Genomic DNA, 13,524 nt, shown 5'->3' on the forward strand with positions numbered 1-13,524 from the left:
AAAGAATGTAATTTTATGCCTGAGTTTCACATCATTTAGATTTTTCAGACTGCTACTGATTTTATATTTAATTTTTAAAAGAAATGCCTTTAAAAAAAAGAAGTGGAAATCCTAGACTCGAATGCTGAAGACTTTAAATACAGCAACAGACCTAGAGAGGAGCAGAAGTCTGGGAACTTTAAACCTATTTCCTTTTCCCTAATCCCCTCAGAGAGCTAAAAGCGCACTGGCCAGATCCTCCAACATTTCGGGGGTGGCATCTTTTCTTTGCAGTGGCCCTGCCATCAGGTGAACGCTTCTGGGTGGGAGAACACACACTTTGTGCAACCATCTGACCTTCAGAGAGTCTGGGGAGAGATTTTAAAGGATTTCGGAGAAGAGGCCTTGAGACTCCAAGAGAAAGAACAGGAATAAGAGGCCCGGAGAAGCCTGAGCCTCCGGGGAGATGGAACTGAGTTAATGAAGAGGGGTGATTATCCAAGATAATTATGTAAAAGGGAAGGCTAGGAGTTCTACATGGCTGCAACTTGGAGTTTACTCTGCCTAAGGTGAGTGTTTATGTTTCCGTGTTTTTGTTTTTATGAGTAAGGTTTTTTGCTTTTTTTTTTTTTTCCTTTTTTACCGGCTGCTCAATTTGAGAAAGCATCTCAGCTGCCTTCCAGACCCCCATTCTCGTCCCTTCTCTTCCTTTAGATTCTGAACCCCGCTCATCATAGTCCCCCCCGCCTCCACCCCCACGCCCCACCACTGGCTCCTGGGACCCTCCTCTCCGTACCCCTGTAGTGAGGAGCAGCTGTGTGTACCCTCCGCCCCTCCAGACGCTTCCCGGTCTTATTTTCTGATTTCTCCAACGCTCCCCCTGTGCCGATGTCCAAAGACACACCTTCCCAGCCAGCCCAGCTGTCGCGGCTAGCTCCAGTGGTTGGGGGAAGCGGTGGGACCTCTGTGCTCTCCCAACCGAGCCCCGCTGTGCTGGGCACCTCCCTCCCCTTCCCCTTGACGGTCCACCCAGCCTGGATCATCCCTGCTCCTTCCCCATCGCTAGTTTTGTTTATGGCACATACCAAGGCTTTGGGCGACCTGCGGTTGCACGGCTCTCCTTTGGTTTGGGGAGGGAGGGGGTAGCGTTCCCTGTCCCCGGTGTGCCCGAGACTGTGAGATCAATCTTTCGGATCTGGAGGCACACGCAGCTGGTGACAGGAGAGCCCCCCCCCCTCCCCGCGGGTGGGGGTGGGGAGAGGAGAAGGGACTCAGCTTGGGGAAGGAGGCAGGGAGGCAGCTGCAGTGCCGCGAGGGGTGCGTGTGCGTGTGCCAGGCTCGCCCGCCACCTCCCGGCTCAGTCTGCGCTCCTCCGCTCGCGGGGCAGCCGGGGCCGGCGGGCTGGGGAGCGGGAGCGAGCGCCCCTCGCCCGGGCCTCGCCTCCCCAGGGCGCCCGGCGGTCCCCGAGGCCGGGGCGCACCCGCCCGGGCCACTCGCCCCGCGCCCCCCGCCCCTTGCACCCTCCCCGGCCCCCTCTCCATTGAGTTTTCCAACACGGGCGCCCGTCAATGGTCCTGCTCTGGGATGCACACGCAGCTCGCGGCCGGAGGGGGGTAGCAGCCACCGCCTCCAGGTGCGGGCTCTCCAGGTCCGCCGCCGCCACCCACCGTCGCCGCCACTCGAGCCCCAGGGCGCGCTGAGGTCCCCGGCCGGCCATGGGGCTGCCGTTGCTGGCGTGAGAAGGGGCGCCGCAGCCTCCGTGCTTGGGGTGCCCGGCTGCCTGCATGGATGTCTTCAGCTTTGTGAAGATTGCAAAGCTCTCGAGGTAGGGGCTGCGCCGGTTCATTTGCACCCAGGGCCGCTGCAGCCGGCAACTTGGTGCTTTATTTTTCGGGAGGCTTGGGGACTAGCAGAAGCTGGAGAGAGCAGCGGGGCTTAAGAAAGGACTGAGACGAGGTGGCCAGGGGCTGCTGCGTTCAACTTCTCTCCCACTGGCTGGTGGGGCTCGTGCATCGGCGGGTGTAGACCACACACACACACACACACACACACACACACACACACTCCCTCAGGCACAGACCAATATTCATGACAGTTTCTTTTCCCTTAGGAGAAGCCCCGGTGGTGCTTGGGGTCACATGTATAATTCAGGGCCACCAGAAGATGGTTGTAATTGCTACTGCTAGGGAAAGCCAGAAGTGCGTAGAGTTTGGGTCCGTGCTTTCCAAGCGGCAGTGATCAAAAGTGGCCCCCTGGCCCCCACCCCTAAATTAGACCTCTACACCCTGAAAATTCAGCTGGTAGGTTGACAGGGGTAAGTAACTGTTCTGTGTTCCCAGCAGTGACCTAGATGCTGAAGACGGGGAGCTGGAAGAGAAAGACCTTTAGCCTTTCCCTGGGTAACTATGTAGTCCCAAGCCTTAAAGATTTAGGAATTTGCTTCCAAGTGGCCATGTTGTTAAAACAGAAGAAAAATCATCGATTCAGGCAGATTTCTCTGGCAGTGAGGGTAGAGGAAGACTATTTCCACTTTTTGGCCTCCTAGGTATCACCTGGTCAGAGCATTCGCCCTAGGTTTTCTGCCCTGCTTAGGCTTCCAAAGTCTTCCTCGAGCCCTGGGAGTAGGTTTGTGCTTCTTGCAGTGTGGCATTAACTGGGACGTGACTGATATCAGAAGTCTTAGAGGACCGTGCTCCACCTTTTCCGCCCACGTCTTTGGAAGGAGGAGCATTCTGCCCCTTGCGCTCGGCCCTTTGTAACAGTTGCCACCATGACCTTAGGAGGTAGGCAGTAAGAGTTTTCCAGATTGCAGTTTAGACTCCTTTGCAATTACAAGAGAATAGTTCTAGGTTTTCCTTTATTGCTTAGTGTCAGGGTGGGATGTGTTGATTGCACCAGGCAAAGATGAGAAGCCTGGCATAGCCCCAGTCAGAAAGGTATGTTGACTTTGCTTTGCTACATCACACTTGGGCCGTTTCAGAAACATTCCGTTAGGACGTTGCTCTTCGGACGTGCCTTTGACCAACATCCACAGGTCTTTATTTGTTTTTCTTGCCCGTCTCCACCTTCCCTCTCTCCTTGCACGAGTCAGTCTTAATGTCACAGCAGATTTTCCAGGGAAAGGGCTCCAGTGGAACTTGTCTGGGTAGACATGAGGTATAGAGCTGATGGGTAAATGTATCTGTCTTGGAGCAGCCCACGAAGAGGTGTTTCCCCGCACAGCAGAAGGCGAAGGCGGATATGTCAAAGGGTGGACGATTGTAGTGTGGCAAACTGTTGGGTTTCACGTCAATATCATAGAGGGCCGTGGCTTCACACCTCTGTTTTCTTAACTTCCTGCATGCTTCTGCCCATGGCTGGTTTGTAAACAGCTGTCAAGTCACAAACCCTGGACGGTAAACGGCTGTGAGCAACAGTTAGTGATTGCCTGGTGCCATCTGTGTGATGGACAGAGATTGCCGAAGGGAAGGAGAAGTTCAACGGTACAGTTCAAAGTAACCAAGATAGATTTTGATGGCCTCAAATGCTAAAAATGATAAATGCTAAAACCATCTAGAGCCTAGATTTAGTCCTTAAACTTTGGAGTTTGGGAGCGGAACAGTGCCGTACGTCCGTGAAAAGATGGTTTATGTTCCTTTTGCTAAATTCTAGGATGCCTTCATGATACCCACAAATCTGAGCTTTTGCAAAACCCAAGCCAGGCTGTGGGGGATTAGTATCTTATTTTAAAGAGAGGTTAGAATTTAGTAAATGAGTGTGAATTTCACTTTCTGTCCTCAACGTGATCCAAATCGAGTGTTTATTCTAAAGAGAGAAGCTGCACATGTTCTGAGCTTATGTGCCCATTAAGAAATCCTTCATCCATAGGCATTCTTCTTGTTGCTCGGGGTGAGCTCAGCGATGGTCCCCAAGCTGAAATAGCAGTGCATGTAGAGGGTCAGCAGCGCGCAGAAACACATGTTTACAGCGGCTGCTTCCTGCCCTTGTAGGAATAAAGTCTTGGGTGTGTGTTTTAAACACTGTTACAGAAACCAAGTTCTTTTCTCAGAGGTGAAGTATAAAAGTGCTTACACTGCAGGATTTTCCTGATTTCAGAATGGATAATCTTCCTAAAGGATTTCGCTTTGATCAGCATAGTTACTTGAGTGCTTAAAATTCTCGTGGTTTAGAGGTGAACACACAGTTACGCCCGGCCTTAGCCTTGTCCTTGGTTCCCAAGAACTGGAGTTCCTAAATGTTAATTCAGAAAGCGTTTGCTGTAGAAAGCATACCTTCTACTTGCTAAATGTCCTGTCTGTGAGTAAAGACAGTGGTAATTACAGAGGATTCTGAGAGAATATTAATCCACTTTTAACCACTTGTTCCCAGAATCGAGGCCCTTTTAGTCGTGTGAAAAATCAGAATTCAAACTGCCCCTCAAGAATTCGGTACCATCTTTTTTTTTTTTTTTTTTTAATTTTATTTATTTTTTTTAATTTATTTTTTTTGGGACAGAGAGAGAGCATGAACGGGGGAGGGTCAGAGAGAGAGGGAGACACAGAATCGGAAACAGGCTCCAGGCTCCGAGCCATCAGCCCGGAGCCTGACGCGGGGCTCGAACTCACGGACCGCGAGATCGTGACCTGGCTGAAGTCGGACGCTTAACCGACTGCGCCACCCAGGCGCCCCAAGAATTCGGTACCATCTTATGACCGCCATTTAAAAAAACAAACAAACAAAAAAGATGCTGCTGAGTGTCAGAATAGCCGGCAAGTTCCGACCCTTTACACCTTTTTGACTCGTGACCCTTGATCGCGTCCGTCGTGGGTGGCACAGCGTATCCTGGTTCTGTCTGGAGCTGTTTTTTCTCGTCCTTCTAATTTTCTGGTTATTAAACTGTTTGATAGTTTACATGCAATTTTACTTCACTGTTTCCTTGGTAACAGTTATATATCATTTTTCATCCTTGTAGATGAGAGCATTACAGATGATTGCCTTATAAACCAGTAATAGTATAAAAATAGGCATATATTTTTATTGTTACTGCTCTTAGTATCGACGATTTCATTTGTAAAGCAGCTGCACTTTTTGAAATGTTTATAGAAGAATGCAGTTCAGTAGAAAAACATATGATTATGCCCCCTTCGCCTGAGGGAAGTGATTTGAAACCCAAAACACATAGGGGTGTTATTAAACTGACGGATGCTTTCAGGGATTGAATAGCTTGACTTCATTTCGTCTCTTGATGCACAATGGCCCACTTTGAGATAACGATTGGGTCCCAATTATTAATACGGAGATTATTTCTTATAGTGGTAGGTAAACTTGTAGGCTGCTCTGTTTCACGTTGTCATGCAGTTGCATGGGCTATTTTGTGGCATATGGCAGTGACTGATATCTGTAATGATAATTTTGTTACAAGTGTCATACATTTGAGGAAGGATAAAAATACGTAGTTACATCTTCCTCAGATTTTTATGTAAAACCTATTTAGAGACCATTGAACTTCTGTTTTTTACCTTTACTTTATTCAGAATTCAATATTTCCTGGGGGGAAAGGGAAGTTAAAGAAGCAACGCAAAAGGTCATGTTCCTCGCATCTCCTCTCTTTTTACCCGAGTAATTGCTTTAATATTGCTGATAATAGTGAGCTCTAGAGGCTAGCAACCAAAAAACCCCCAAAGACTCTGGATTTGAATTTTATTAAAAATGCTACTTGCTCGTCATCTGAGTCCTTTCTGAGTTCTGCTGATTTCCGTGGCTGTCAGGAGGTGAAATGATGAACAGTTTCATAACAGAACTAGATTCCTGTCTTAGGAATATTTAACTCGAGTTTCCCAGGGGTTGGTGGTTTGCAGCTGTGAAAGTCTAGTTGGTAGCAATTCTGGGGGGAAGATGTCTAGTTCAGGCTATATAACATTTCAAGCATCTCTCTCTTTTCCTCCCTCCTCCCTCCTCCCTCCTCCCTCCTCCCTCCTCCCTCCTCCCTCCCTCTCCCTCTCCTTCTCCCTCTCCCTCTCCTTCTCCCTCTCCCTCTCCCTCTCCCTCTCCCTCTCCCTCTCCCTCCCTTTCTTTGGGGCGAGTGAATTTCACCTGCTTGCTCTCAGAATTTGATAGAGATTGTCACCTGCGGTGAAATTTACTTGTTTTTTAAATGCATGAGCTGAAAATTCTCACTTTCTGCTTATGGACCTTATAGATATTCATTCTTCTCTCTCTCTCTCTGTCTCTCTCACACACACACACACACACACACACACACATACACATACAGATTCACTGTTCAACTTTATTACTTTATTATTCCATTTGGAGTTTTCCATGGAAGTTTAGCTGTGAGAGAATATACATTATTGATGAGCTAGAAATTTATCTTTAATAATTGACTTAAAATCACTGATTTCGTAGTTGGCTCGAGAGGAAAAACGGAAGGCCAGAATACAGTTCCAAAATCTACTAACCTTACCATCAAATGATCTTGAGCTTTGGGAGCTGATCATAGCAAAGGAAGAAAAGTATAAATAGGTTAACCCAGGGGGTGGCAAACTAATGGCCTGTGGGCCAAATCTGGCTTGCTGACTGTTTTCATATAGAATGTGAGCTAAGAATGGTTCTTAAAATGAAAAATTGTTTTCGTGGTTAAGAAAAATCAAAGGGAGAATGGTATGGAATTCACGTGGCAGCATCCATGAATAAAGTTTGATTACAACACGGCTCTGTTCCTGCATGTGGATATTGTCTGTGGCTGCATTTGCTCTACAACAGCAAAGTTCAGTAGATGTACAAGACCTTATGGCCCACAAAACCTAAAGGATTTACTACCTGGTCTTTCATAGGAAGTTTGCCAACGCCTGGGCTAAATAATGCCTTTTCCTATTTTTTCTTCTTTACATCACCAGCACGTGTGCGTGGGCACAAGTATAGCCAATTACACACTGCCAAAGAACAGCAAAAGCCAGGCACTACTTAAAGCAGTAAGGACAGATTTTCATCAGTAAGAAAAGTATTGTAATAGGGAAGAGTCCAGTGTAAATTCAACCGAACTTCAATTTGTACAGAGGTGACTGGGCATCTTAAAGGCACAGTGAGGGAATAGGGGAGGGGGTGAGCTGGGACTCAGCAGAGGCAGGGAAGTGAACAAGTACCAAAACCGAGGGGGGAGTTGGTCCAGGCGAAACCCTCTGGGTTTGCTAACTGGCACTTATCCAAGGTAGGCTCCTACCCTCCCACAGAGGCTGGGAGACAGGGGCCCTGTCTTCAGGTGTTGACTGGAACAAACAGTGAATTCTTTTGGCAGCCTTGAATTTTCTCAGGCAGGCAGTTTAAAGGGGTGCTGGCGGGAGGGGATGGGGAGGCCGGAGTCATCCTAGGGATGTGCCCTTGAAATGTTAGAAACTAAGTTAGTGTTTGTTCAACCTCGTTGAGAAAGGACTCAAAGGAGCCTGGCTAGAGTTTGGTTCAGGAGAGAAACTGTCAGCACAAAATTTAGCATATTGAATACATGAATTCAGTAATGTACATTCACCATTAGTGTAGACCTCCTTTATATTTAAACTTCTGATCTCAAATTATTTATTTCACTCTTGGACACCAACCATTAGAAGTGAACAGAATTGCCCTTCTGGTGTTTGTAGCATTGGGGACGCTTTTGCATACTTACTCCTCGGTCACTAGGTTGGCCTGCTTTCTTTGTGTTGGGGAGTTACTTGTGAGAGTGACGCTTGCCTTCGGTAGGCCTTTACACTTCTGCTTTAACACGGATGGAAAATACAGTAGGACACCGACGTGCACCCGTGAGCTGATAAACAAGTCCGTGGGAGGATGCCTGGTATTTCCTTACAGTATACTTGAGCCCTCCGGTCCCAATGGCCGATGACCTTCAGTAATCTTTTTCCAAATGGAAAGAAAACGAGATAAGTGCGTTTAGTCGTAGGCAGAAGACTGGAAGGAGGCTGCATTAATTTGGAGCTGAGTTTAACCCAACTTTCTTAGGATTTGATTGAGGGCATTGTAACGAAAGACCATAGGCCACATTGGGCACGGCCAAAACATCTCAGAAGTATGCCGCCTTGCTTGTGAGCGATTTAGGTCATTATGTACTAATGCTGTGAAAATCATCTTGGAGAAATCTAAGCCTTCGTTTTAGATAACAAAGTTAACATTCCCATGTTTTCCTGGCAAAGAGATGAGAAGGGTTTCCTGCCTGAATTCTTGCTTTTGAAATACATTTTCAAGTGCGGTTTATGGGATTTGGCATACAATAAATACTCTCTACTAAATAATTAGTGAGTACAGTTCTACACGACCCATTCTAATACTTCGTGCAAGTAAATCCTCATAATTTGTTTAGCTGAACCATTATCATGATCAGTAACTCAGAAGTGTAAAGGAGTACACACATTAAAAATAAATGGACTGCTTTTGGACTAGGTCTTGGAGAATAAACTTTTATTTCTGTTTTGACCTTTGAAGCATTTTTTTTTTCTGCGATTGATGGTTAAAAAGTCACCAACTTGGACTGCTAAGAAATCTGCGTGTTACTGTTAACAGCTCCACAAGCAATGTTATGGTTGTGCTAAATGGGTTTTTATAGATGTCAGTACGTTTTTATTTTAGGAAGCCCTTTTTGAATGATAGGAAAATACTATCATTTTTATGAAAGAAATATGTCTCAAGTTTGAAAAGGAAAAGCACTTGCCCTACAATTACAATTTACTGTAGGGTTTTAGTTTTTTACTTCAGTAATTTTCAGATGTTTCATAAATTGTGTGAGATTTGCTTAATTAAAAATAAGGACATGACAGGGGCGCCTGGGTGGCTCAGTCGGTTAAGCGTCTGACTTCGGCTCAGGTCATTCATGATCTCCCAGTTCATGGGTCAAGCCTCACGTCAGGCTCTGTGCTGACAGCTTGGAGCCTGGAGCCTGCTTGGGATTCTCTCCCTGTCTCTCTGCCTCTGTCTCTTCTCTCTCTCTCTCTCTCTCTCTCTCGATAATAAACATAAAAAAAAAAGGTAAAAAAAAAATAAAAACATGGTAATTTTCTGACAGAGATGAGCTTTAAAGAAACAGTAGGCCAGAGATCCTAAAATTGTGAAACCGCCCGGCGCATGTAGGAAGGAGTGTATTTATATACTTAGCTGGCCGACTCTTGACTGCCGTGGTAGGGAACGTGAAGCCATCTGGCTAAGTCATGCCTCTTGTGTTGATGCTGCCTTGGCTCATCCATTTTACCACAGGGTGATTTTACAAAGGGCCTTCTAACTCAAGTCCATGGTGCTGGTCGCTCCTTGTCGTAAGCCCCTCAGGTGTCCAACTGAATCGCGGCCGGGGGCAGTATTTCCCTCTGTGGCCCGGGCCACCTGATTTGTTTACCTTGCTTATATATATATTTTTTATTGTTTTTAATTTTTTTACCTTGCTTATATTTTTATTTGCTGATTTTATAAGAGCTTTGCTACCAATGTTTATGAATAAAGTTTTATTGAAACACAGCCATGCTCATCTGTTTCTATGCTGTCTTGTGGTGGCTTTCAGCAGAGCTGAATAGTCGTGCAGAGACCACATGGCTGGCAAAGCCTACCCTGTTCACCCACTGCCCTTCATAGGAGGATTTTCCTCTTTTGCTCAGTCTGCACATTCCCTTCGGGGGGCTCGAGGTGTGTCCCAGGTGTTTGCCCCAGGGTGTGTTGCTGGGATGGGGAAGGGTGGATGTGGTGGGGCGGGGGGAGGTGACCCACACCCAGCTAAACTTGCCATCTTCTCTCTGGGGGTCTTCACCTCTCAGGACTCATGATACCGGTGGAGGGTGAATTTAGAAGTTTTCTCAACTACGAATCTATGCTATCTCCTCACTCCTCACTGTCTTTAGGGCAAACTCCCCATTCTTTATCTCTGCCCTTTTGGGGTTGGCCTTGTTTTCTCTGGCCACCTTACTTCTGGACATGTGTGAGTTTTCTTTCCCAGCCTTAACTTCCTACTCAATCGCCGAAGGCACGTGTGCACACGTGTTCACACATCAACACATACGTGCACACACACAGACCCCACCTCTGTGTTGAACTATTTGTTTATTTATTTATTTGTATGCTGAATGTTAGAAGTCCTAAATGATATCACACCTCTGAGCCTTTGTATATACTCTTCATTTTGTCTAAAACGATCTTCACCTTGCCTCTTTTTCACCTGAAAAAGTACTATTTGTCTTTTATGTTTTAAGGTGTGTGTTTTTTGTTTTGTTTTGTATTTTTGTATGTTTTCATTTTCAATCTAAGATTGTTCCATGTAGCCTTCTCCAACTTTCCAACCCTGGCTTAAATGACTTGCGTCTTTTGTTAGTTTAGATAATCTATGGGCTGTAATGGTTCAACCCCTCAGTTTCTAGTGGCTAATCTCTGCTGACCTGGAGCCCCAAACAGGTGCTCCTGATGGGAGGGACTCTGTGAGACTCATTCAGAGAACCTGCCCCATGGGGGCTCTTTCATCATCAGCTTGAGATTCAAGGTGGATCTGCCCATCAACATAGAGCTGACAGATGAGCAGGGAGAAATGGGGAAAGATTGGCTGGGAGGTTTTGAAAGGCCATGCCTGGAATTGAAATGTATCATTCTACCCACACTCCATTAACCAAGACCCTGGTTACATCCAACTGCAAGGCTCGCTAGGAAAATGTAGTCCACCTGTGTACACAGTCTGCTGGACATCTTGTGTCCTGACTTCGTTGTAACATTTCTTCACTATGTGGTAGATTGCTCCTTGTTTCCAATTCTCTCTCTCTCTTTTTTTTTTTTTTTTTTTTGAGAGTGAGAGCAATGGGCAGGGGACAAGACTCTTAAGCAGGCTCCATGCTCAGCACGGAGTCCAGGGTGGGGCTCGATCTCACAACACTGGGATCATGACCTGAGCCAACATCAAGGGTCAGACGCTTAACAGCCTGAGCCACCCAGGCGCCCCAGTTGTTCGCAATTCTTAAACACTCCTAAGTCCAGGCCTCTTCTGTGCGACATACAGTTCCTCCTGCTGGAGGTGGAGTGACCTTACCTGCCCCATTGCTGTCAGGCTTGTGACTTGTTTTGGCCAACAGATGGTGGGCCAGGGTCACAGAGTGTCAATTTTGGTAGAAGGCCTTAAGAGGCAGCGTGCATTTCTTTTTTGCATCTAGCATTGCCATATAAAGAACTGCCTGGGGTAGCATGTTGGTCCCGGAAGCTAGATTCACATGGTGCAGCACCATCCTGCACACCTGTGAGCAGGAAAACGTGCTTATTGTTGGCTGACGCCGAGTTTCGGGCGTTTTGTTACACAGCATTACTGCGGCAATAGTTGACTAGCACACAGTGTATTACAATTCACTCCAGTTTTAGATTGTGTCCCCTGGGCTGTTTGAGGGAAGACCCCCTTTATGTGACACCTCCTTGGTTCAGAGCAGATATTAAGTATTTGGTGAATCTCCAATGAGTCAGAGTGAAACCATGCTGTCACATGGCGTCAGGTACGGATTATCACAGTGATGGCTGCTTTCGTGTTTCATTCAGCAAAGCCTACTGCTCCTGACTTTGAGGGTCTGCCTCCAGTGCTTGCGCTGTTGGACACTAAGCAGGGAACTCTGCCGACCGCTGTGGCTTCTACCAGAACCTCTCATTCTTGCATTTGTTTTCTTTCCTTTCCTTCTCCTAGTCTGCCCCAGTTACACACATTGTTCCTCTACCGCCACAGGAGAATTGTACATAATGTTTGTAACATACTTAAAGATCTGATAATGAGACTTTTGTGTACTTACATGTCATATTAAAGAATCTATGATCAGGGTATCTTGCATACAGTACATTGAGTAAACAAAATAAATGGAAAGGGGACTACTCACTATACCAAATGAAAGGCACTGTCTTGCTGAAGTGCACATATTTCGGGGCGCCTGGGTGGCTCACTCGGTTAAGCGTCCGACTTCAGCTCAGGTCATGATCTCGAGACTTGTGGGTTCAAGCCCCATGTCGGGTTCTGTGCTGACAGCTCAGAGCCCGGAACCTGCTTTGGATTCTGTGTCTCCCTCTCTCTCTGCCCCTCCACCTCTCATGCTCTGTCTCTCTGTCTCTCAAAAATAAATAGACATTCAAATTTTTTTTTTTCAAATTTCCAGTGCACATATTTAGGGGCGCTTGGCTGGCTTAGGTGGTGGCACATACTACTCTTGGGGTTATGAGTTCCAGCCCCACATTGGATGTAGAGATCACTTAAAAATCTTAAAAATAAATAAATAAAGTGCACATATTTGACCAACAGTTTTCATATCGCCCTTTTATTTTATTGTATTAAGTTTATTTCTTTTGAGAGAACGTGGGTGTGTGTGCAGTGAAGGGGCAGAGAGGGAGAATCCCAAGCAGGCTCCATGCTGTCAGCATGGATCCCAAAGAAGGGTTCGATCCCATGACCCGCATGAGATCATGACCTGAGCGGAAATCAAGAGTCGGTTGCTTAACCAACTGAGCCACCCAGGCGCCCCTATATTATTATTTTTTTTATATCACACTCAATGAGGAAATTTTAGGAAATGAGTCTGAGAACTTTGCTTAAAAAGAACATGAGGTACAGTGTAGCAGTGGGGAAAAGTACAAGGAAACACTCTATGCAGTGGTATAGGAAGATCTTTGGATTCATTCATTCTTTTGTTCATTCATTGATTCATTTTTAATGCACACATTTTAGTTATTTTTAAAAGTTTATTTATTTATTGAGAGAGAGCATGAACAAGGGAGGGGTGGACAGAGAGAGAGAATCTGAAGCAGGCTCTGCACTGTCAGTGTGGAACCCACTGCAGGGCTTGAACCCACAAAACACAACACCATGACCAGAGCCGAAATCAAGAGTCAGACGCTTAACTGACTGAGCCACCAGGCGCCCCTATTTTATTTTTTTAAATAAGCTCTATGCTCAGTGTGGGCTTGAACGCAAGACCCCAAGATCCGGAGTCACATGCTCCATTGACTGAGCCAGTCAGGCACCCATGGCTATATTTATTGTTAGGTGAGAAGAGTAAGGTATAAAACTGTTTACAAATGAGGGAGGATTAAACATATATTTTTTCTTGTGTTTTGCTAAAAATGACTGGAAGGATACACAAAGACCAATAACAGAATGTAACTGTATAAATCCTGGATACAGGGGATTATATGCAAGAGGGACTGCTCCCCATGTCCCCATTCATACTTTATATTTTATTTTGATTTTTTAACCCTAGGATGATATGAACTATTAACAAGTAACTTTGAATTGCAAAAAAGCTAATAGGATACTTACATAAATCCAAGGGTGCAGACAACATCAGCAGGTGTTTTAACATGTTTTTCTGATTGTAAAAGTGATGTAACCATTTTTGAAGAAAGTTTTGAGAATAGAGAATATATAAAGGAAAATATATATAAATATTTGAAATTTCACCATCCAGATATGATCTCTGTTATCTATTTTCTTTAACCTCTTCATCTATTTTACATAGTTAATATCATGTATATACAATTCTATATTTAACATTTTTATAAAATATTGTTTTTATATCATTGAAAATTCTTTAC

At 45.6% G+C, this 13,524-nt stretch overlaps 1 protein-coding gene across 7 annotated transcripts in view; it reads left to right on the forward strand.

The window, feature by feature from the left end:
- FRMPD4 (FERM and PDZ domain containing 4) overlaps positions 1–13,524 on the forward strand; it is an 850,869-nt gene that overhangs the window by 310,503 nt on the left and 526,842 nt on the right. The window contains exon 1 of one of the 7 annotated variants that reach the window (XM_058713633.1): positions 147–548. The exons of 5 other annotated variants lie outside the window; for them this stretch is intronic. In XM_058713633.1, coding sequence (XP_058569616.1) covers positions 517–548 — 32 coding nt within the window. In that variant the 5' untranslated portion in view covers positions 147–516. Of the gene's footprint in view, positions 1–146; positions 549–1,241; positions 1,805–13,524 lie in introns of those variants that run through there. One more of the 7 variants, XM_058713631.1, reaches the window with a different exon arrangement.

Source organism: Neofelis nebulosa, chromosome X, assembly GCF_028018385.1.
Source record: "Neofelis nebulosa isolate mNeoNeb1 chromosome X, mNeoNeb1.pri, whole genome shotgun sequence".
Lineage (NCBI taxonomy): Eukaryota > Metazoa > Chordata > Mammalia > Carnivora > Felidae > Neofelis > Neofelis nebulosa.